The sequence below is a fragment of the Protomyctophum parallelum genome (genome assembly GCF_964188405.1).
Source record: "Protomyctophum parallelum genome assembly, chromosome: 10".
Classification (NCBI taxonomy): domain Eukaryota; kingdom Metazoa; phylum Chordata; class Actinopteri; order Myctophiformes; family Myctophidae; genus Protomyctophum; species Protomyctophum parallelum.
The window spans coordinates 25632341-25655318 of NC_139704.1; the positions used below are offsets into that span (position 1 = coordinate 25632341).

The following is a 22978-nucleotide window of genomic DNA, read 5'->3' on the forward strand; positions in this document are numbered from 1 at the left end:
AGATGTAGATTATATGCAGATGTAGGTGATGATCCAGTCTTCTCCATGTATGGCTATCCAGGGTTTGATTATGTCAGTGTCGTGATCTTCATATATGAAGATCCAGGTGATGATAGTCAGCTCCACATATGGAGATCCAAGTGTTGTCGGGTTCATGGCCAGGGTTCATGGCCATATATATAGTGTGTCTTGAGTGTAGAGGGTTTGATGATGTCTGAATGACATATGAAGCGTGTCACGAGGCGTGATGGACTGACAACCATATGATCTAAGGGTCTCCATGATGTCACGTGATGTCACGAGGCGTGACCATATACGGAGGCGTGATGTCACGAGGCGACCATATATGGAGGTGTGGGGCCCCCCAGGGTTTTGTACCTGTCCTGGCCACGGTGTGTACGACAAAGTCCATCGCTGATCGCCAATAAAAACAAAACCAAAATCAGCAAATGGTATCAGTCTGGAGCAGGGGTGATAGAACATGGGTGTTGGGTTGGCTTCAGGCTTGGCTGAAATAGCGTTTCTGCCCTCCTCCCCTGCCGTTGCCGTTCCGGAACCCATTTCCACGACCGCCGCTGCGACCCCTTCCACCTCGGAACCCTCCTCCCCCTCTGGCGCTGCCGCCAAAGCTTCTGTTGCCACGGAAACCACCATCATCACCACCAAAGCCTCTATCACCGGCGTGGTTGCTATGCTGCCTCTCCTCCAAGTCTGGGAGTTCTGTACAGACAGACAGTTGCCAACAGTGACCATCCTTCCAGTTGTCCTGCATCTCTTTGACTTTGTCAGATGGGACGTCGAAACACACTCCGTTTTTGCCTTTAAGAATGTTCATTCTATGTACGTGTTGCTCAACCTCGTCTCCTAGCTGTTCTTTGAGGGATCTCCAGGCGTAACTCAAGCTGTGCATCTCCCGAGAACACTCCATCTTAAGTGTCGTGTAACCTGCATCGGAGTTGAGCAGGGATCTTTGTTCTAGGCTGGTAGCTCCAGAAATGTGGGCCAAGGCAGCAGCTAAAACTTCAACAGCTCCTCTCTCGTCAATCAGCTTCTCAGCAGTCTCTTTGAAGTGGGCGATGGCAGAAGCACTTACCGAGTCCAAACACTTCAGAGCCTCATCGCTGGATGACTTGATGATGTCACTGGCAGTGGGGACGCCAACGCGTCGGAATGTGATGCCAGCTTTGTGCTCTATGTTGCGTAGCAGCTGCTCTTCTCTCCTCTGGTAGAAACAGATACACATTCCGGTCCTTCCTGCTCGGCCCGTACGCCCCGACCGATGGATGTACGACTCCACATCCTGGGGTGGAGAGCACTGGATTACCAAGTCTACTTCAGGGACATCTAAGCCTCGGGCTGCTACGTTGGTGGCCACCAGAACCTCGAAGGACCCCTTTCTGAAGCCCTTCAGTGTGATCTCTCTTTGTTTCTGAGCGATATCACCGTGGAGGGACTGGCAACTCTGTTTGATTGACGGATTCATGGACAGTTCGTCCGCCTCTTTCTTGGTCTCACAGAAGATGATGGTTTTGCCTCGGCTGCCACTGTACACCTGGACCACGTCACCCAGCACTGCTGCACGCTGGGACCAGTGGCATGCTATGGCCAGATGCTCTACAGTTGTTGCGGCTCTCGTCATTTTTGTGCCTATGAGGTCGACATGCACGTACCCTGGCTTCATGTATTTCTTCGCAACGTCATAGACCCAGGCGGGACAGGTGGCGGAAAACAGCAATGTCTGAGGGTTGTCAGCAACGTTCTTATATGCTGAAGATAGTATTTCTTCAACCTGGTCTGCAAACCCCATGTCCAACATCTGGTCAACTTCATCCAGAACAACATGCTTGAGTTTGGAGAGATCCAGTTTGTTGTTCTGGAGGTGATCTTTAATGCGACCAGGGGTCCCCACCAAAACATCGATACCGTTACGGATGGCATCCATCTGTGGGTTATATGAGCTGCCCCCATAGAAACAGGTGACAGAGAGTTGCCTGGTGATGTCTTTGAAGTCCTTATGCACCTGGATAGCTAGTTCTCTAGTTGGAGTCAACACCAAGACCCTGGGAGGGCGTCCTCTGCTCAACTGCGTGGAGTTATTCTGTAGCTTTTCCACCAATGGGATAGCAAAGGCGAAGGTCTTCCCGGTTCCTGTTCTGGCCTGGCCGATAACATCTTTTCCAATACTCACAGCATTAAATGTCTTCACCTGAATGTCAAACAGGTAAGAGATTCCCCGAGCTTTTAGTCGGCTGATGGTGTGCTGGGAGAGGTTGAAGTTTGAGAAGGACCCTTCCTTCTGCTCTGGTGTCTCCGTTGCTTTCTCACTCTCAATGTCTGAGTCATCGCTGGACTGAGATGGGGTCTGATCGGTCGATTCCTCTGTTAATTTCTTCTTTTTCTTTTTCTTTTCCTCTGTGTCGGGTTCTGCATTCTTGTTCTTCTTTGGTGTCGTATTAACGCCATTAAAGTTGCCATTGACGTCGTGTATGGCCCCATCACTGGCTTGGTCCGCTGCTCGATTGTCTTTTTTCTTCTTTTTTGGGGCCGGAGGCTCACAATCTGGCTGCTCTTCCTCTACCTCCAGCTGTTTGTTTTTCATTAATTTCTTGCCATCCTTGGTCTTCTTCATTTCAGTATTATCTTCTTCGGTTTCAAATATGATTTTGGACGGCATGCATGGAACCCTGGCTCCACGAGCGAGCGGGGTAGAAAGGCGTGACTGAGTGGTGTAGGGTTGGTAGGGGAATGAATATAAAATACATTGAATATTGTCCCTATCTGGGCGGGTGGACCTCTGACGTCACGTTCATGTCACCATGACTCAGCCATAACCATATAAGGAGTTCCCAATGCAGCTATATATGCCCAAATATGGTGTGATGTGTTGTGTTGTCTAACCTCAATGTGTTGTCATGGCACCAGGTGCAAACAAATCAGTCAGCTTCATATTATGGGTAAAAAGGTGGCATGCCCATATATGGGCATATGACATATCAGGGATCTGATATTAGCTAAAATGGTTTTCTCTACCGCCTCCGATGGCAGAAAGATGTGAAGCCATCTATCTATAAATGCACCAAGTCTCTGTATGTATGTCTGTAATCCACGTAACTCGAGAACCGTTAGCCCCACCGACACACGCGTTCCACACCACAGCAGGGGGTGCAGTGCCCGGTGTCGAGTCAGTCGGTCCAGACCGGGCCCCTACCCAGCATCCATATATGGAGCTGGCCTGTTCTGACCTCACAACACTCCATATTTGGGCATGCCTGACACAGAACTCCACAACTGCCTTACAAAGAACTCCATATATGGGCATCAAAGGGAGACAGACATAATATCTGGTTGTGGAACTTGCATCATTCCAAGTAGGCCAGTGCTCAATGGGTACCGCTGTAGAGGCTCCAACTCATAATATCTGGGTGGGGCATTCATTTCCAACTTGCATCGTTCCAAGTAGGCCAATGCCCAATGGGCACCGCTGTAGAGGCCCCACGGGCTCCATGTGGGGGTCCCCGGAACTTCCAGAACCACAGGAAGTAGCCCGCCGCCTGGTTCTGGCGAGCTGCCCTGCGTCCGAAATGGTTGAGAAATGACAGAGTTACCGTGTGGGGGTCCCCAGGGGGTCCCTCTACTGTACTGTACTGTCACTGTACTGTACTGTCACACCCGAAATCACGTAATGGCAGCTAAAAACTCCGCTTCCCAGTTTCTGTCATGCTGCACCTGTGCACAGTGTGAATCTCAACAGCGCCACTTTGTCACCTGTTGGTGACATAAGGTGACTAACGCAAGGGACAGTTCAGATTTTTGTATGAAATACTTGCCATTAATATAGTGGTTTGCTATGGGAGCGAGCCTTCAGGTTCCCGTAGCCTTTCATTCGTTCTCCGTCACGTATACGCATTGCAAATCTCCAATCAACAGAGCTCCCGCCTTAGTTCATATTTCACATTAACCACCTGTGTGACTGAAGTTTCGGAGGGAACTTTGTAGAGCCGGCTACCTACCTAACCAAAACATTATAGCTTCTATAGTGCCACGTTTGGTTTAAGCCCAGTGTGAATTTAATAATGGACCGTTTTATTGTAATTGGTAAAAAACGACGTCTGAGAACAGATTCAGTGGACGACTCGGCTGACGGTGGTGAAACAGCGGCCGCCTCCAAACGCAGACTCGTCGGGTGATGAAGAAGAGGAGGTAAACTTAGCCCTGCCGCCGTCTTCTGCGGCAAATTTAGGGTCAGAGAGCGAACATGAACAGCCTGAAAATGAAGCCACTCAAGCCAGGGGAGCAGCTTCTGTGCCATGTGATAGAGGGGTCAAAGTTGAACGAAAGTTTCGTTCAACTTTGACCCCTCTATCACATGGCACTATTTTTTGGGCGTAGTGATATGGACAAAAAAACATAGTTCCGTGTGATAGAGGGGTCAAAAATTACATTACATTAAATTAAAGTAACCCGCTCGGAGCCATGGATGAATTCGGACATACTGACTGCAATGAAAACCAGAGACAACAAATGCTCTGAACTTCTTAAATGCAAGTCCAAGCTAGCCAAGCACAAGCGCTTCGACAGTGATCTCCAAACCAAACTGTGCATCCTAAAAACCCAATGTAACAAGCTAAGAAACTGTGTAATTGCCATGACCAAATCAGCCAAAAGTAACTTTATCAATGATAAAGCCGAGGAAATCAAAAACAATCCTTGGGAGCTCTGGAAGCTACTAAACAACCAACTAGGCTGTGGTCAGAAACTAAAAACCAGGTTTACTAACATAAACATCAAATCGAATAACACCCTCATCACTGACAAGCTTGATGTAGCCAACCACTTGAACATCTTCTTTACAAACATTGCAACAATGCTGGTTAACAAACTGCCCTCCCACTCTGGGCGTTTTGGTGTAGAGCACATCAAAGCCTTCTACAAAAACCTAGGTGTTTGTAAAGATGATTTTAAAATGGCAATGGTATCAACTGAGGAGGTACTTAAAAAACTGAGTGCCCTCCAACCCCACAAGGCCACTGGCCATGACAATATACCCTCCAAATTTCTCAGAGACTCAGCCATTTCCATAGCTCCAGTCATCACCCACATAGTAAACCTCTCCATCAAACAGGGACAGGTCCCCCAAGATTTTAAACTGGCCAAAGTAACCCCCCTGTACAAAAAAGGGAGTAAATTAGAACCCGGCAACTACCGCCCTATTTCTATTCTAAGCTCCATCTCGAAAGTGATGGAAAAAATAGTCTATGAACAGGTTGAAAAGTATCTTGCCACTAATAAATTGCTGTACGAGTTCCAATCTGGTTTCAGAACATCCCACTCCACTGACACATGCCTCCTCTATATAACAAACTATCCTTACACCTGGGAAAAACTAAATCCATTCTCTTCGGATCAAATAGTAATCTCAGCAAGGCAGATGGCTTCTTGGTTAGAGTGGGTGACAACATTATCACACGAAAAGATGAAATTACCTACCTAGGTTCCATCCTGGAGGCCAATCTCTCCGGTGATAAAATGGCCACCAACGTAATCAAAAAAGTCAATCAAAGAACAAGATTCCTTTACAGGATCTCCTCACTGGTCAACAAAAAAACAAACTGGTCAGGCTCCTACTTGGCCTCACCCCCCGAACCCACCTCACCCCTGCCCACTTTGACAGGCTGGGATGGCTTAGGGTCGACGACAGAGTACAGCATCTTGCAATGGGTCTGGTCCACAAGATTCGATACACCACTAAGATACCCATGTACCTGTCTAAATACTTCCTTAATGTAAACGAAGTCCACACCCACAACACCCGAGGGAGTGCAACAAACCATGTACAACCCAGATTCGGCACAAACACGGGACTAAATTATTTTCGCTCCTATGCCACCAAAATGTGGAACGCCCTACCAACAGTCATTAAGACATGTGAATCCCTTGACTCCTTCAAAACCGCTCTCAAAGAGCACCTACGGATGGCTGGCTGCAATTTGAAACTGGCCTCTGTAAAATCTGAATCCCCCCCACCCCCCCCCCCCCTTTTCCCCTCACTGTATATGTATCTTTTCCCTTTTTGCTTCCTATATGATGAATTCCTGTTCTGTTCTTTAACTACATAGAAGTGTCTATTGTATGTCTCTAAATGTTTTGATGAATTGAACAATGTGGACCCTGTTGTAAACAAGTGTAATGCTTAATTGGGTCGTCCACTCACAGTTAACAGTCTTTGTATTGAGTTTGTGCTTGAAATGTACTGTAATTCTACAAACTGTTAATAAATATTTCAATCAATCAATCAATCAATGGTGTGTTTACATTTATTTTGAATGATGTGTGTGTGTGTGTGTGTGTGTGTGTGTGTGTGTGTGTGTGTGTGTGTGTGTGTGTGTTTTCATTTGCAGTGCAGATGGATCTGACTGACTGCAGGGCAGGCAGGCTGGCAGGCTGGCTGCGTGGTACCGTGTGATTACATCCGGCCGGGTCAGCTGGTTTCAGAGAGCAGCGAACATGCGGAAGAGGAGGTAAATTGGAAACGTCAAGTTGTGCCTCTAAGAAAAAAAAGTACCTTCAACAACAAATAACTGCTGAATGTTTACGGCTGCTTTCGTCGGCGGGGGACTCGCGTTGCTGTCAGTATAGTTTGTTTGTGTACAAAGTGTGTTCCCTCGCGGAGTGGTCTAACCGTCTGTCACATCATCATCACCATCATCATAAAGTTATGGCACGCAGCGAATCAGTGGTCGCATTGAATGGCACGCACGTAAGTTATGTTTTACTCTCGCCACTTTCTGTCCTGTTGGTTGTTGGTTTGTTTGTTTTTGGAGTCTATCATGTTGTTTTTATTCCCTTAAAGAAATGAGAATAGGCTACATGTAGTTTTCTTTGCGCAGAGCAGAGGAATGCACCGACACTGTTTCCCTCGTTTTGACTGAGTCATGTCATGTGACTTACTTTCACTAGTAGGCTATAGCTCTGTCAGTGCCTGTGTGTGCAGTGGTGGAAAAAAGGTACCTTTTCTTTACTGAAGTAAAAGTATCAATACTTCGATATTGAACACTGGTTAATCAAAATGTACTTGAGTAAAAGTACAAAAGTATTGGTATCAAAATGGGCTTAAAGTACCATAGAAAAGTATAGTAGAAAGTATACTGATACTCATTATGCAGAATGTCCCATATATTTCACAAGTTTTCACATGGATAAGAACTCTTTTGAAAATAGCAGATCTACAAGCTCACAATGTGTCTCGATGTGAGGCTTTGTGTGCTTGTAGATCTGCTATTTTCAAATGGCCGAAATGTATAGGGCTGTTTTGTATTTATTATCAAAATCTACAAAGTAGCTAGTAAGTATGTTTTCAAATAATTGTAGTGGAGTAAAAGCCTCTGAGATGTAGTGGAGTAGAAGTAATTGAAGTACTGAAAATTGCAAATATGCCAGTCAAGTAGGCTACAGTAAAATTGTACAGTACTTGAGTAAATGTACTTGGTTACTTCACACTATATGTGTGTTGTATGCAGCATGTAGTTGAAATGTACTGCATGCTGTATTTGTGATGGTCTCTGAAATAATAACTGCATTCTGTTCTTCTCACTGTGAAACACAGAAACAGCAGGGGTTCTCAAAGTGAGGTCCGGGGACCCCCAGGGCTTCCTTGAATGGGTCCCCAAGCTAAACGAGTTAACAACATACCAGGTTAACCAGTCACATGTCTTTAACCCTAATTACATGGGCCTTTTCAGAACAGCTGATCTACTTGTAAGCTCACAACACGTAGATAAAAAAAATCCGCTATTTTTGACAGTTAAAAATAAAACCGTATTTTTGAGACAAATCACAAATCTTATATATATATATATATATATATATATATATATATATATATATATATACAAAATACTTTTGTAATGGGGATCCACATCCATATAAACATATTAATTTGGGGGTCCTTGACATTAAAAAGTTTGAGAAGATGCTGAGTATAAATACTTGTTACACTTGGCTGTGTAATGTTGTAATCCCCTAGAACTAACCTCGCATCACCAGGCTTTTCCACCTCAGGAGGAAAGCCAAGACTGTGTTTCTAAATCGCTGTGTGATCCGGTCGGGAGCAAATTATATTGTTGTGGTAATTGTTTTGTAGTCATCAGGCCGGAACCCTCAATCTGGAACTTCCTTTCTCCCCAAACCGGAAGAATAATGCCTTCTAATAAAAGCTCGTTCTCTCGTAGCCTGCGATGAGAATCGAATGACCCCGTGGGATAACAAAGGTATCAAACGCTAAATAGTCTCTGGAAAGTACACTAACATTCATATTTTAGAAATAAGCGAATCTACGCCGCATCAAGGCTTTTATTGGGAAGGTGTTATTCTTCTGGTTTGAGGGAAATTAAGTTCCAGATTGAGGGTTCCGGCCTGATGACTACAAAACAATGACTACAACATGACGTAACGATTATCATCTGCCCCTGACCGGATCATATGGCTACCTTTCAGGATTCAAAATGAGCAAAAAATACCCTGCCGAGAGCTGGATTGTATTCTGCCTTTTTTTCATTGCGGTGCGATCCCCACTGCTGATCCAAGCGAGAACGCCTGTGTCACTCGTTCGCTCCCCGTCTGAAACGGCTTTTAGCCAGAAGCTAATTTTCATCTGTAGTCCCTGCAGTCTTAATGGGTTATAATAAGCCAATAATGTGTGTGTATGTGTGTGTTGTTTCTTTAAGGTTTCCTTCATTGGACACGACTGTAAAGACATCCCTGACTTCCTCGGTGACAGATACGGGCAGTTGGCGAGAAGACTGGATCTCAGCTTCAATGAGCTCAGGTACTGCGGTGGGAGACACACTATGAAATCCTGGGTGTTCATTTAACTCCGAGAGTGTACAAAAGGACCCTTTTGGGTCCGTCTGTAACACTCAGTTATATTAACACTCAGCAGTTTTACTGTATAGGAAATGATGATGAGTGATGGACACTTGGAGTTGAACCGATGACAACAGTGAGTTACCTGGTGAAAGGGTTGTTGTTGCTGCAGTGCTAAATCTTTGACAAAATGTGTAACCTTGTAGGCCTTATTGGCCCTGCACCCACTGTCGATGTGCGTGTAAATAGGTATGCTCTAACCTTGTAGGCAGAACATGTTTTATTCCTGTAATGACAAACAACACTCAATCTGTGCAGAAACTGACGGTTAAATTCACAAATGCATAGCAGAGACACTGACTAGTTCTCTAGCTATATGCTCTCTCTTGTTTAGTGCCAGTTTGTGATATGGAAATGTACAAATTTACATTTACATTGAATTCATTTTGAGGACCCACAAACTAATATGTTTGTATGTATCGGAAAATATTCACAAATTGTCCAATTTATTCTGAAAATAACAACACGTCACGTGTCGTGAGCTTGTAGAACGGATATTGTCAAATGGCGGGGGGGACCACCTGTAACCCAGGACCCCTTGGGGGCACATTGTTCACGAGGCGGTCAAAGCATCGTCAGAACAGGAGGTTGGGGGTGGCCGGTGCTACACCAGGGCAGGATAAAAGGCCTGATCAATCAACAACGTGACATGCTAATGCAGGGGCAAATAGAAGAAGAGAGTCCTCTTAACAGGATGTGAGGGATGATCAAATGGCAGGTTGATTCAGTGGGGATGTATAATTTCAAAAGCAGAATTCACTCAGCGGACCTGACAATTAAAAGATGAGGTTTTTTCTTTCTCAAACCGTTCCTTGATCTGTCAGGCCACAGAGCCTATTGAACAGCAGTTTTGTCAAGGGAAGATTGTTGCCTCGAAGCTGTTATCTTTGCCTGCCCTGAAACGTGGGTTCTTAATTGATTTGCTTGGCGCTGGGGTCTGTCACACTAATAATTGCTAAATCCTACCACTGGTCCAATGTGATGTGCATAATGTGCTTATCGGGGACATTAATATTCCTAATGAACCGCTGCGATTGGAAAGCAAGCACTGGTTTGTAGGGGTTTGATTAACCTTTTCAGCTGTCGAGGGCATACTTTACTCCAGGTTTCAAACATGATTGCCTCCTCAAGTGCCAAACAAAGGTAATTGGTCAAAATGTGCAAACTACACTCAGTGTTAGACTTGATGGTCACAGGGTGTTCCATATAGTGTTTTGAAGTGCTATTAAAAGGGTTTACAATGAGGAAGCCTCTAGATAATGATTAAGCAATGTGTGATATTTCACGTAATTTCAGTCATTTGTGGCAGGTGTCTCAGTAAATCTTCTAAAGAAGGCCATGGAGATGTTAGAAGTGTCACTGTTGAGAACCACCCTAAACATGTCCTCAGCACCGTTGCCAGTGTACTCAATTATATAGTCAACGTACGTCTTTCTGTCACTCCAAGGTAGGGCTGGGTGCAATAACCGCAATACCGCCATACCGCCGGTATGTAACGCATACCGCGGTATCGGGTTCATTACCGCGGTTTAAAATGAAACCGCGGTTTTTAATGAAATGAAAAGTGTATCATAATAAACAGTGATGCTCAGTCAGTCTAATCATGCCAGCAACACAACAACACCAGAGGGAGTTCAAAAAACCATGTGCAACCCAGATTCGGCACAAACAAGGATTGATTGATTGAATAGTAATAACCTCCATACCGGCGGTATGGGGGCTGGCAATAACCGCGGTAATAAAAATCCCATACCGCCCCAGCCCTACTCCACGGTTACTTGACTGCCAGGTGGAGCTACTGTAGCTCCTGGGTATAAACAAAACAGTAGAGCAGCCAATGCAGTATCTACGTATATATATATATATATATATATATATATATATACACACACCGCAATGTTCTACCAGGAGGCCTGGCCCTGCACACACCACACTTGGAGAAGACACAGCACTGCATGTTTTCGCTCGACAGTGCTCCAAAATTTCTCATTCTTATACTAATTATATACTATAATTTTCTTTTTTTTAGCTTCCAGTGCCTTTCTGTCTGGAAGAGACAGTGAGACAGCGTGCACCTCGCGTTTTAGCGATCTTGCCATGGCGTGCCTAGAGTAGGAAATAGTTAAACATTTGGAGAGGAGTATCATCATCAATTTAGTTGTATTTAAAGTTGAGGAAGAGGCCCGTGCAAATTTTGTTTATGAAGCCTAACGGGGAAACAGAAATGTAATATTTGTTTACATGTATGTTTCAATGTTCAGTGCCACAAACGCAATTTAAATTGTTAATCGCAGATATCTGTATCAATCGCAAGGATAGGGTTTCTGGTGGTTTCTGATGGTTTCCTTCATGTTTTCCTTCCCGTTATCCCTCAGCTATTTAGGGTTAGGCTATTTGTACTGATAACACAGCGATGGTATTACCTATCAATAAGTGCTCTGTACACTTTGGAAGCGATCAGGGCATTCATATCTTTGATAACCGAAGCGCTTCGCCTCTTAACTGTTCTTTAAACAGACTGTAATCCATGTTATCATAACGCTAAGTTTGCTCGGAACAGAGTAATCTGTCAAACTCTTGTGTAGTTACCAGGGTGGACATGCAGTAGAGAAGACTCTCCCATCAGCTTCATGAAAGCTGATTTCCCACGCAGAGTATGTGTTGGTTTAAGGGAGATCAAGCCCTGACATTATGTTCTCTCTTTCCCTAGAATCTGTCAGGTTAGGAACTTGGATGTTCAAAATCAAATATTTATAACTGCAATATTACTAATTTATTATTAATCTTTCAATTCGGGTTAAGGGGGCATCTTAGATGTCAGATATCATTACTGAACATCAAAGGATGTTCTTGGGAGAGAGGCAGAACCACCAATTTGGGCTTCACACTGCTGCTTTATTGATTGATGATTTGCCTGGTGGGGAATATGTAGGTATTGCATGGTGAGTCAGTCAACGCTCTCACATAATGTACAAAGTGCATTTAAATGTTTCATACTGAGTTCATACAAGTAAACCTCAAAGCAATGTCACCATTTTATTTAAACATACTTAATCCATTTTGGGTGGGATCCTTTTTGGTGTTTTAAGCATTATGTTATGCTTTAGCTATTGACAAATAGCAGATCTACAAGCTCATAGTGCGGCACCGAGTGCCGCGCTATGATCTTGTAGGTCTGCTATTTTTGAAAAATAGTGAAAATGCGGCACAGATCTTTGAATATATATTCTTTCAGAGCGAACATTTTTAACTCAAATCTTTGCTTCTGAGGGGTTCCTGGAACATCTATGTTCAGATGGGGGTCGGTGGCCTATTACATATATTTTTGGGGTCCTTGACATGAAATATTGAGAACCACTGACACTAGAAACATAGGTATTTCAGAAAACTGTCAGGATTTAGAAGACATTTTTTTTATTTTGACATCAGGCCTAAATGGGTTAATGTGTGTGTATAGCAGGGGTCTTGCATATTTTTCAGGCTAAGGAGAAACAGATGAAGCAGGGATCTCCACTAAATGGTATTGCATATTAAACTTTTCCACTGATTTCATAGATCGCTTCGTTTAGACTTGTTTGACAGTACTATCATCAGTGTTATGTAAATTCTGGTTTAATTTAATAATTCAAATCTGCAATCTGCTAGAGCTGTCAAATACAGTGGAGTAAAAAGTACATTTGCCTTTGAGATGTCAGGGTATGCGCATGCATAAAGTGCATGGCAGAAGTTAGTGGCAAAGTTAATTTAATGTTGTTTAAAGTCGTTTCATGCAATCAAATAGGAGTTATCTGTTTGGATGTATGGGCTGTCAAGACCAGAAAGTACTTTTTTGTCACTCAGTAACTTCCTGCGTAACTTCCGGCCATGATGATGATGTCACACGCATATCCTCTATAGGAGTAATATTCTGTTTAGTACTTGAGTAAATCTACCTAGTTACTTTACACCACCGGTATTGGCGTGACCCCGTTTCAGTGTCACCTCTACCAAACCAAGTCTAAACTGACACCAACCAAAGTCACACTTCAGATAAACGTAGTGGACTGCCTTCGGAACGAAGCACTTCTGCACTACGTTTCAGTCAAATCGAGTGGGAGACATTGCTGGAGATGTAGTGGCTAATATGCTTATTTCTGTCAGCTCAATTGACAGCACTCATACGGCAAGCTGACAATGAGTCACAGTGAGAAGAGGCACTGCAGCACCTTTAACCGAGCTCTGGGTTCTCTGTGTGTGTGTGTGTGTGTGTGTGTGCGTGTGTGCGTGCGTGGCGTGCATCCGTGGGCGTGCGCCGCCGTGCGCACGCTCCCATTTTTTGTGTGTGTGTCTGTGTTTGTGTGAGCGTAAGTGCGAGTGGCTTGGGCAGGTAATGGAAGGATGAAGTTGTGGTAGCAGCCTGTCACACCTACACGTCCCCCTCTGTCTGTGCCGCGCTGTCTGGGTTGTCTTATCGATGTGTTGAGGAGTTGTGACTCGCAGCGAGGCTCCTTGCCGCCGGACAGCGGACGGGCTTGCATATTATTGCGTTGTCCACCACGTCTCGGGTCAGGTGTGCACGTTTACACCGCGCTGACACGAGTCCACCTCTCCGACTGTGTCCACTTTCACCTCGCCGTCGGGAAAGGCGCCTCGACGCGTCCGTTACCCGCTGTACTAGTATCGCATGGGACAGGAGGAGGTTTGAGGGCCTTCCGTGTCTGTGCCCGGGTAATAAGACGAATGCCATCGTGCTGTGCAGAGGAGCGCTATACCTCTCTGCCAAGATGTGAAATGGCATTGAGATAAACAAATCATGGCAACACAAAGACAGGGTTCACGAAATGATAGTATATGCTGCTGACAGTTAGGTCTACTCTGGTTCACCAGGATCTGTCACCACCTTCACAACACGTATCCCAAGCCAGCAGGAACCCCAAGCCTGCTTATTCCATCCACATTCTGTGAGTGAACACTGAACATGCAGTACAGTATACTGGCACTTGCATAACATAATTATGAGGATGTACAGTAACTATACAATCCCCTGAACTCTCTCTTTAGTCATGCTGCCTGTGATTAAAACCGTTGACCATAATAATCAAAACCTTGGGCTAAATATGAAGATTGCTATCTGCCTGCCATGTGTTCTTGCCTCAAACACTTCCAAACATTATTTTAGTAAAAGTAGCACTACCGCAATGTAGAAGTATTCTGCTACAAGTAAAAGGCTTGTATTCAAAATCTTACAAAAGTTTTGGCATAAAAAATATACTTATAGTACCAAAGTAAAAGTACTCTAGTTAGATTATTCAAACATTTTAGAAAGAACTTCAAGTTTTCAAATAATAAATACAGCTGGGTGGATCTGCCCACTGGGGCTTCGAGGAAGGAGTATACTGTACTTCCGTTGGAAGACTTAAAGAACAACATATTAATCTTATTTCTATTATTATTATTTTTCTTTTATTAATTGGATACTAGAGCGATAGGAAGAAGGACATGCAACACAGGCCTCCAGCCAGGGATCAAACCGGGCATGTTGTTGTGACCCTATGGCCGACACACTATCCGCTCATCACCCGGCGTGCCCCTAAATTTAACTTTTAATAGTGGCAAGAGATGATGGCAACAAAATAGCCCGATCCTAATTTTACACCTCCACACCAGCACAGTATCACATTTTACAATGTGATGTCACAATTTACTTTACAGATGAGGGTGGGGGGTTACAAAGCCTAGATTAGTATCGTAGTAGCATACTGTAGTCACCCTATTAAAATAGGTGCTCGTATCTTTTTAGGAAGCTTTTTTTTAATATGATAACGTCAGCGATCCCTTGCACTGACAGCAGACAGCTGACCTGTGCCATCACTGACTGAAGAAATGATTCACTGATCCAACTGCATGCTCCTTGCTGACCAAATCGGTTGTGACACTTCCAGTTTGGATATTGGCTGTTGCCCACACATACTGCATCTGCTTAGCGCTGCGGTGACCTGACATCCAGCGAAACATTGATACTGCACTCTGATACTGTTGCAGGAATTGTATGCAGCAGATGGACTCCCAGGATTAGACTTTTCTTTTGAAATTCAGCCCGCCATTTATATGTTCCTGACGGCGTACAAAAAGAGGAGTCCATGTTGCCCTTTGATGATCCCCAGCCACCTGTGTTGTGTGTGTGCGTGTGCGCACACACGTAGACTTTGCCCGGCGATGGCAGGCCGTTTTGCATTTTAACGACAAAATCAAGTATGCTAACTCGCAGTTTTTACTCTCTCTCTTTTTCTGAAAAGCGAAAGTGCACTAAATGTCGCCCGGCTGTCAAAATGAGATGTAAGTACTCTGATGAAACGAGAACAAAGACGACAAAGTAGGGAGGCCCGGTACACTGGGAAATTAAATAAAACCTTGTATGGCCTGTCAGCGGTGTCGTTTTATATTCATATCTAAAGCACATTATGGTATTACGCCGCTGCTCATGCCTCACTCATCTGTCTCTCTTAATTCGTCACAGGCGACGCTCTTGTCTTTCAAGCCCCCCGTGTGTCAACATTGGGGAAGGAGAAGGGGGGGCCTGGGGGCTGCTAATTGACAAATGAGTGTTGCATGCATGAAGTGTTCTTTTTTGCCAGGCTGGGCATTTCGTCGCTGTCCGGCAGAAACCATGTCCATATTTAACTTTAACATTTTGTGTTTTTGTATACTACAGTCACACTACAGTAGCGAAACATAGCCGATCTACAAGCTCACACACCGCGCCGCATCGCGATGCGTCGTGACCTTGACGATCGGCTATGTCCGCTACTTTAGAGAAATGTTGAAAGTGAAAGCGGTTGTCTGTTAAATATTTAAATTTAACTAACTTAATAACTATGTAGTAACACAAGCTTGTGGACTACATATTTACTACATGGTATCATTTTTTTATCCATTTCCATGAAAAGGAACGGTTTTCATTGGACATACAAGGTTTCCATCTGACTGCAACGATTTGATGGTGGTGATGCTGGAGCGGGGGTGGGGGTGGGGGGTGGAGGGGTGTTCTTGCGATTGGCAGAAAAACCCAGTATGAGGCATTTAGACCGGTCCCGGAATCAGAAGTGACAACAGGGAGAGAGGCTGTCATTGTCTTGCTGGAGTGTTCAATCTGCATAGATGCCAGTATGCAGATAAAGTGTCAGTTAGTGAGGGGAGAAGAGGATATGAAACATTGCTGGTATGAAGTCCTCGAATCACTTAACTGGGGAGTGTAGTGTGTGTGTGTGTGTGTGTGTGTGTGTGTGTGTGTGTGTGTGTGTGTGTGTGTGTGTGTGTGTGTGTGTGTGTGTGTGTGTGTGTGTGTGTGTGTGTGTGTGTGTGTGTGTGTGTGTGTGTGTGTGTGTGTGTGTGTGTGTGTGTGTGTGTGTGTGTGTGTATGCGTGTGCGCATGTATGTATGGCATACTTGCTTCTGCTAAGGAAAATGTATTCCATATATCCGATCTATCAGGCCTGTTTAGAGCAATACTGTGTGGATAACCTGATCTCTGTCTCATAAATTAAGGAGGATGCGAGCTCCAGTGGCCCTAACAGATTTAAACCAGACAGAGGGGAGAGACACCGCCCGGGCAGGAAATCACATATTCATATCAAAGAGCCGTGCTATTTTCATATCATTTTCCATGATATTGAACATAGCCCTTTTAATTTTCATCGGAATCGGTTCCATTCCTTAAGTGATGGACTACTCTCGGGACCGAGCAGTGGAGACGAGAGAGCGTAGGTAAATGGGAAGTCGATGTTGTTTGTAATGGACGGGGTAGTCTTCATTTTTACATCTCCTCAATTTGACTTCTCTTCACGGAATTTCCACTTTAAAGTAATTGCTGAAAATACTCTCTTGTCTGTAGAGGACATTGGTGGTGGGTGGGTGGGGGGGTGGGGGGGGGATAAACTGAAACCTAAGAAGAACGTGGTCGGCGCTTCGGTTGAGCATAGTAAACTAGAAATGAAAAAACACTGATGCGATGTTCCGTGGGTCGTTTACACACGGCCACAGACCAGTTTCAATATTAAGTACCACTTCCAACCCCTTTTGGTCAGAGAAAAGTGTCAGAAATTGGGGGAAATGGCAGAACTACAAGCTCACAATGTGACAGGTTGTGAGCTTGAAGACACCATCATAACACAAAGGCTTAACCACATGATCTAAGACCTATTTTCACCATTCGGTGAGAATAGCAGGGATTTGGTGTAGAAGTAAAAAATAATTTGTAGGACCTAGTATAGAGCCCTGGGGGACCCCAGGCATCATAGTATAGGTTGAGTGGTTTAATGTACACTGAAAAGATAAAATCTTATATTTATGTACGGCTTCTTATTTTTGCAAATGAGCCGTGCCAATGGTCAAATGGTAAACATCTGATGCAAATATGTTCCAATAAAATAAAAATAAAAGCGAAACAAAATGAAAACGGCACACATGCTGGAGAATGACCTCTCTGCGTCGGAGATGTGCAAAGAATAAGACCACCATCTTTATAGCTGCACATAACACGAGCCAACTAAAAAAGCCTACCTAAATTAGTTTTTGAATCTTCTCGAGGGCAAGTCATGCACTCTCTGTTTTGGTAAGATGGCAATCTTGTATCTGATAAAAAACTTTTTTCTCCCACACATTGCAGCCAGACCACATGTAGAAATGTGGTCCTCATTATGCCCTGCGCCCATTGCAGTGCATTTTGTGTGTGTGTGTGTGTGTGTGTGTGTGTGTGTGTGTGTGTGTGTCTGTGTGTCTGTGTCTGTGTGTGTGTGTGTGTACCAATATTTGCAACCAAAGAAGAACTATTAAAGACATTGGAGGTTTGTTGACCACAATGAATCCATTACCTTACCTCACTTGGCCTATAATTAAATATAAAATGCAAAGTTGTGGGGGGGGGGGGGGGGGGGTGGCGTTAAGGTAAAACACATACCGCAGAGACCCGGGTTCGTTTCCTGCTAACGATGCCTCCGAGTGCTCCAACAACGAATGCAATTGTCAGTGTTTATGTCTGGGAAGCGGGCACGGTTTGGTAGTGACTAGAGCCCAACTGCATTTTTATTTTCAATCTTGATTTTGGAGATTTTCTTTTACTTTACAAAAGTATTGGCATCAATCAAAATGTACTCATAATGCAAAATGAAGGTTTTCAAATGTATTTATAGTATTTTTCAAATTGCCTAAATGTGTATGAAGTGGTTATAACACCCCGAGTTATTTAATCCATTAAATCATAGCGCCCAGCGATTTATAGCAGCGGAGCACTTTTACCGACGGACCGGATGTTATCCCGGATGTGGCTGAAGCAGCTAGATGTAGCTAGAGGCGGTCGACAACAACGGGAGGTATGATTAAATCTACCGCGACTAGCGACAGGACCGTGGTGTCATTAACGTTATTAACGTTTTAAGATTTTCGGTCTCGTCGGCTAAACAGGGGGGGAACATTTTCGATGACTTCTCACTGTTCGAATGTTGCGCAACAGGCGCTCCCAGGCTCTGGAGCGATGTGATCGGTGATCCTTTTGATCAATCTTTGTCCTGGGCGCTGGGCGTTACTAATTGAAAGGACGGTGAACTTCGTCGTCCTGTGGGTTCAGGGTGTTAATGTATGTTTTGTAATCATAATCAAAATCTACAAAAGTACAAAGTAACTAGTAAATCCAAATTTCAAATAAATGTAGTGGAGTTAGAAGTATAATATTTGCCTCTGAGATGTAGTGGAGTATTGGTAAGTAAACATATTGTAAATACTCAAAGTAAAAATACCTCAATTGTACAGGAGTCTTAAGTAAATGTTCTTAGTTACTTTCCATCATGTGGTTGTCTACGTTGGAGGTTTACTAAAGAGAAAAATGAAAAACAAGATGACAAACTTGTCCAAACAAGACGAGACTTCATGTGAATCTCAGGCTTCGTGTGGTCAGCCTGCGACGTCATCGACGCCATCTATGACGCACAACTCCATATTTGGGCAAGGTTTCAAACTTTCAGCCCAGTTTGCCTGCCATTATGAAATCCATGAAATTATTAAAATTGAATTGAAGCGTTTTGTGAGATTTGCCTCGGTCCACACATGGACGGTTGGTCATACATACACACAAGCTCACAGGCAGTCTCTCCTCTGAACCTAGATGGCGCTGCCTCCTACAGAGGCATGGCATTTAAACGCAAAAAAAACGGGGCACATTTCTTTATCTGGTTTGTTTAGAGTGACACCTGTGGGTGTGGGCCGTCTCATTATCACTCATAACTCCAGCTGGACTGCTACAGTATGAAACACCCGGTGTACACATCAGTAGTCGGCACCTCTTTTGCATAGCAGTTAATCGAAACCACAAATGTACTGGATGAAATCTTTCGGCGTCTACATGGCATTTTACTTCTGACTGTGTTGTCGTGCATATGAGTGAGTAGACCCTGAGTCGTGCAGTCAGTCAGCTTTCTGCCGCACGGCTCCTTTCACCTCCATCGTATAAATCTCTTTCTCTCCGTTACAACACAACAAAAGCCCACTGATGGCAGACGAATCATGTGTAAATCACTGTCAGCAGCATCTCCATCAGCCGTCAGCCTTCTAGACCACGTTCCACAGACCACCCCCCCCCTCCTCCACCACCACCACAACCACCACCAATCTAGGGCCATCTCGCGGTTTGGGATTGTGAATGGAATGGAACATCTTTATGTTCCTTTTGTTCACATTATATATATACTGGGCACCGATGCCATTCCTTTTATGACTGCGTCACATTTTTTATTGTATATCCCGAGACGGATGGCGTGCCACTGACACAGAGATTTACAGGCCTTCAGCTCACAGTGGTGGAGCTTTAGAAGGGTCTGCTGACATCTAGCCAACACTTTGGAGGGGGAGAATAAAAGCTGACATTTTATTGGCTCAGAGAGGGAGCGGGAGAGAGGGAGAGAGAGATGGGGTGGGGGGTGTAAGGGAGGAAGAGAGGGAAGCGAAGAAAGAGAAAAGAGATTCTGTTTCTGTACTTTATTTTTTTTTCAGCCCTGCCAGCTGTCACAGGGACCCTGCCACGAAGAGAGGATTTATTGGGTATTATTTAGAAACTTGTCAGTGGTAATGACTACAGCTATGATTTCAATTATCACCCACTAAATATAGCTCAATTCACTGCCCTGTGCCGGACATAATGAGCGGGACTGACATCATTTCTCAAGAATTCGATACCACGCTATTTTAATATTTTATGTTGACCACCGATTTAATGTTCCTCCCCGGTGCTTGGCATGTGGCGATGTCCCACTCCCCCGTGTGCAGTTGGATCGTCAGAGCTATCGAGTTCAAAGCTATCCCAGGGATATATATTTTTTCCATTGACAGAAATCCAATTAGTTTTAGTACACAGTCTGGCTGAATAAAAAGGCTCTTAAAGTCTACAATATGTTTCCTTAGCATTTTAGCAGAGCACCAAGTGAGTGATGGATCTTTATGGCTTGACCCAACGGGGCCCGGGAGTGGACCTACTCAGTTTTCTTGTTTTTTGACAAGTGGAAAAACAAACCATCCATATGTCTCACTCGTTATTGATAGGCACAGCGGAGTCTTTTGATACTTCATAAACATCCACTGTACAGTACATGCTCCTGCGGAGAGCTTGACTCTTTGTACATATTTAAGCAGTTATTAAGTACTTTACAGCCAACCCACAAATGCTGAAGATACCATGTAAATGTGAGCGAGAGGGAGGGGGGGTGGGGGGGGTTGTCAGATGTATAATTCATCAGTGACATGTTTAGTAAGTAGGCGATTTGGGAAGAGTTAATATGTAGTCAGGTCTTGACACAAGGGTGTGCATTTTTAAGCGAGCATTAAATGGGGAGATGATTAGAACTGGCACTCGACTGACTGACTGATGGCTTGAAGTTGATGGTAAAGGGCGCACTTCGCCGTAGCAAAGGCGGCCGCTTCCCCCGTATTCATCTTCCTCTTGAGCGCTGATTTTAAACAGAGGACACATGCACAAAGTCATTGCGGGATAACGGCCAGCCATTAGCATTTGTTTCAACTCCTGTCGTATCGGCGAAGGAAGAAGAGGGATCGGAGTTGGAGAGCGAGCGAGCCTGCTTATATGTTCAAGACACAACCTGTGTCTCTGTTAGTCCATAACTCAAGCACCGTTTATGTTCACCCCATCACACTTTAGCCACCCTCCAGATTGATGATGTAAGCAACTGGAAGGCATGGAACATATTAGAAAGGAGCACGGAGAAGGGCAAGCCATGCTTCTACTTCCCTTGGACGAGTCCCAAGTGGAGAAGGAAAAAAAAGGTTTGGAGCCGGTTTTGGAAGAGGAACAAAGGAGTTCCCCTTTGGTATGGTCTAGGCAGTTTTGGTCGCTTCATGGCTCTCAATCTCCCACAGTTTCTCCTGGAGAGTGCAGGGTTGAAAAGTGAAGACAGATACATGTGCGTATCGACGCCAAGATTTGAGAGAATGATTGCGGTTTTTGCCATGTTTTGAGCTCTTTTTTTTAAAGAGGGCCACGTGATAAATGTTGTCAGTAGATGAATAAATCACGCCGCAGTAAAATGTTGTTGGAACCCTGTCATTAAGAATGAGCCGTCCTTGGAGGCCTCGTAATTATTAAAAGAATTTGCTCGTACATATCCACAAAAAAGAGAGCCTGAAATAATAACCCCTTAACCCCTTTATGTTTTGAGTCATGTTTAAGCGCGGTTTGCCACCCGTGGAGTGATAAACTACATGCGGACTGCCTAATTTGCTTGCTTTGCAGTCTCGGGCCTCCATCTCCAGGCCTTCGTGGGTGATTCCTATTCTTATTCGACATCCCTGTAGAATTCTTAAACCATCTTTGGCCCTGGACAGCTGTGCCACATTCTCAACACAGCTGTAACTCATTTCCCAGTTTCCATTTCAGATAAACTCACTCACTTCTTTCACAGCTTTCACTTGTGAAAAAAAAAGAAGTTGAAACGTTGCTGTCCTTCCGAGCCACCACATCCCTAGAACTTGATCTTGTTTTATTAGCAACAATTTGCGAGGGATAACATCCACTCCATCCCTCCTGTTCCGTCTATCCCTTTAACCGCATTTTCTTCTTAGTCGTACGTGTTGTTTATAGTTTACGCTTGTTACTCGTTCCCTTTGCAAAGAAGGGGAAAAATAAGTTTTAGACATCATCAGCGCAGTCGGGAGTGACCTCAGGAATCAAGGGCAACGTTACAGATGACATCCATCAGCGTGGAAATATGTTTTAATGGTCAGGCAGGCTGCAAGACATCAGTGAGCTGTTGCCTCACTTTTCCACCCAGGCACATATTGAGATAAGAAACAGCAACGGCATGTTTCATGTCCGAGCTGCTGACATGTCTCGGCTGGAAAACTAGTTGAAACAACTCCTCCATTTTTGAGGGACTGCAGTATGTATACGTATGTATGGCACTACACTCATTTTTGCATTTTTCCTCTCATAAAACACTCATTCTGACCATTAGGATAAACGACTCTGCTCTCAACCGACCTCTTGTTCGAAAGGCTTGCGAGCCAGCAGAAGCTGACAACACACCAAACAGCCTTCTGATCTTCCTAGCTCCACTCGTCTGTCCAGACGTTTGGTGATGTTTAGGAGCCCCCCCCCCCCCCCCCCCATCAGTGGGGGTGATGGTGGTGAGATGAGCTTTTGTACTCGGGGGCACAGCAGAGTTCCTTTCTCTTCTCTCGCTCTCTGTCTGGAGCCGGGGACCCTTGGGTCCTCTGAAACCTCAAAAACTGTCTGTACTCAGACGCTTCAAAACACCAAACAGTAGAGGAAGACACGGAGTATAGGAGGGAGGTGGAGGAGGAGGAGGAGGAGGAGCAGGAAGGAGGGGATAAAGGGAAGACGTAGGGGAAGTGGAAGGGAAGGGAGGAGGGCGGCGGGTCCTCGGAGGGAGTGCAGAACCTACATGAACGGGCAGGCCACTAGGCAGGCAGGCACAACAGAGTCTGTATAGACTGGTGATCTGAGGCCCGTTTGTGTGTCAGTCAGATGAAAGTGTCCGTGTCTGTGGCAGCCATGGTA

At 44.6% G+C, this 22978-nt stretch overlaps 2 protein-coding genes across 2 annotated transcripts in view; one reads left to right on the forward strand and one right to left on the reverse strand.

The window, feature by feature from the left end:
- Positions 1-499: 499 nt before the first annotated feature.
- Positions 500-2629, reverse strand: LOC310865758 (nucleolar RNA helicase 2-like; the record flags this gene model as incomplete). Its single annotated transcript, XM_083774966.1, has 1 exon — positions 500-2629. One exon carries the CDS (start codon positions 2627-2629, stop codon positions 500-502), a length of 2130 nt encoding a protein of 709 aa, XP_083631092.1.
- Positions 2630-6524: 3895 nt separating this feature from the next.
- lrmda (leucine rich melanocyte differentiation associated) overlaps positions 6525-22978 on the forward strand; it is a 297303-nt gene continuing 280849 nt past the window's right edge. Inside the window, exons 1-2 of the mRNA XM_083775128.1 lie at positions 6525-6757; positions 8724-8824. Coding sequence (XP_083631254.1) covers positions 6716-6757; positions 8724-8824 — 143 coding nt within the window. The 5' untranslated portion in view covers positions 6525-6715. The remainder of the gene's footprint in view (positions 6758-8723; positions 8825-22978) is intronic.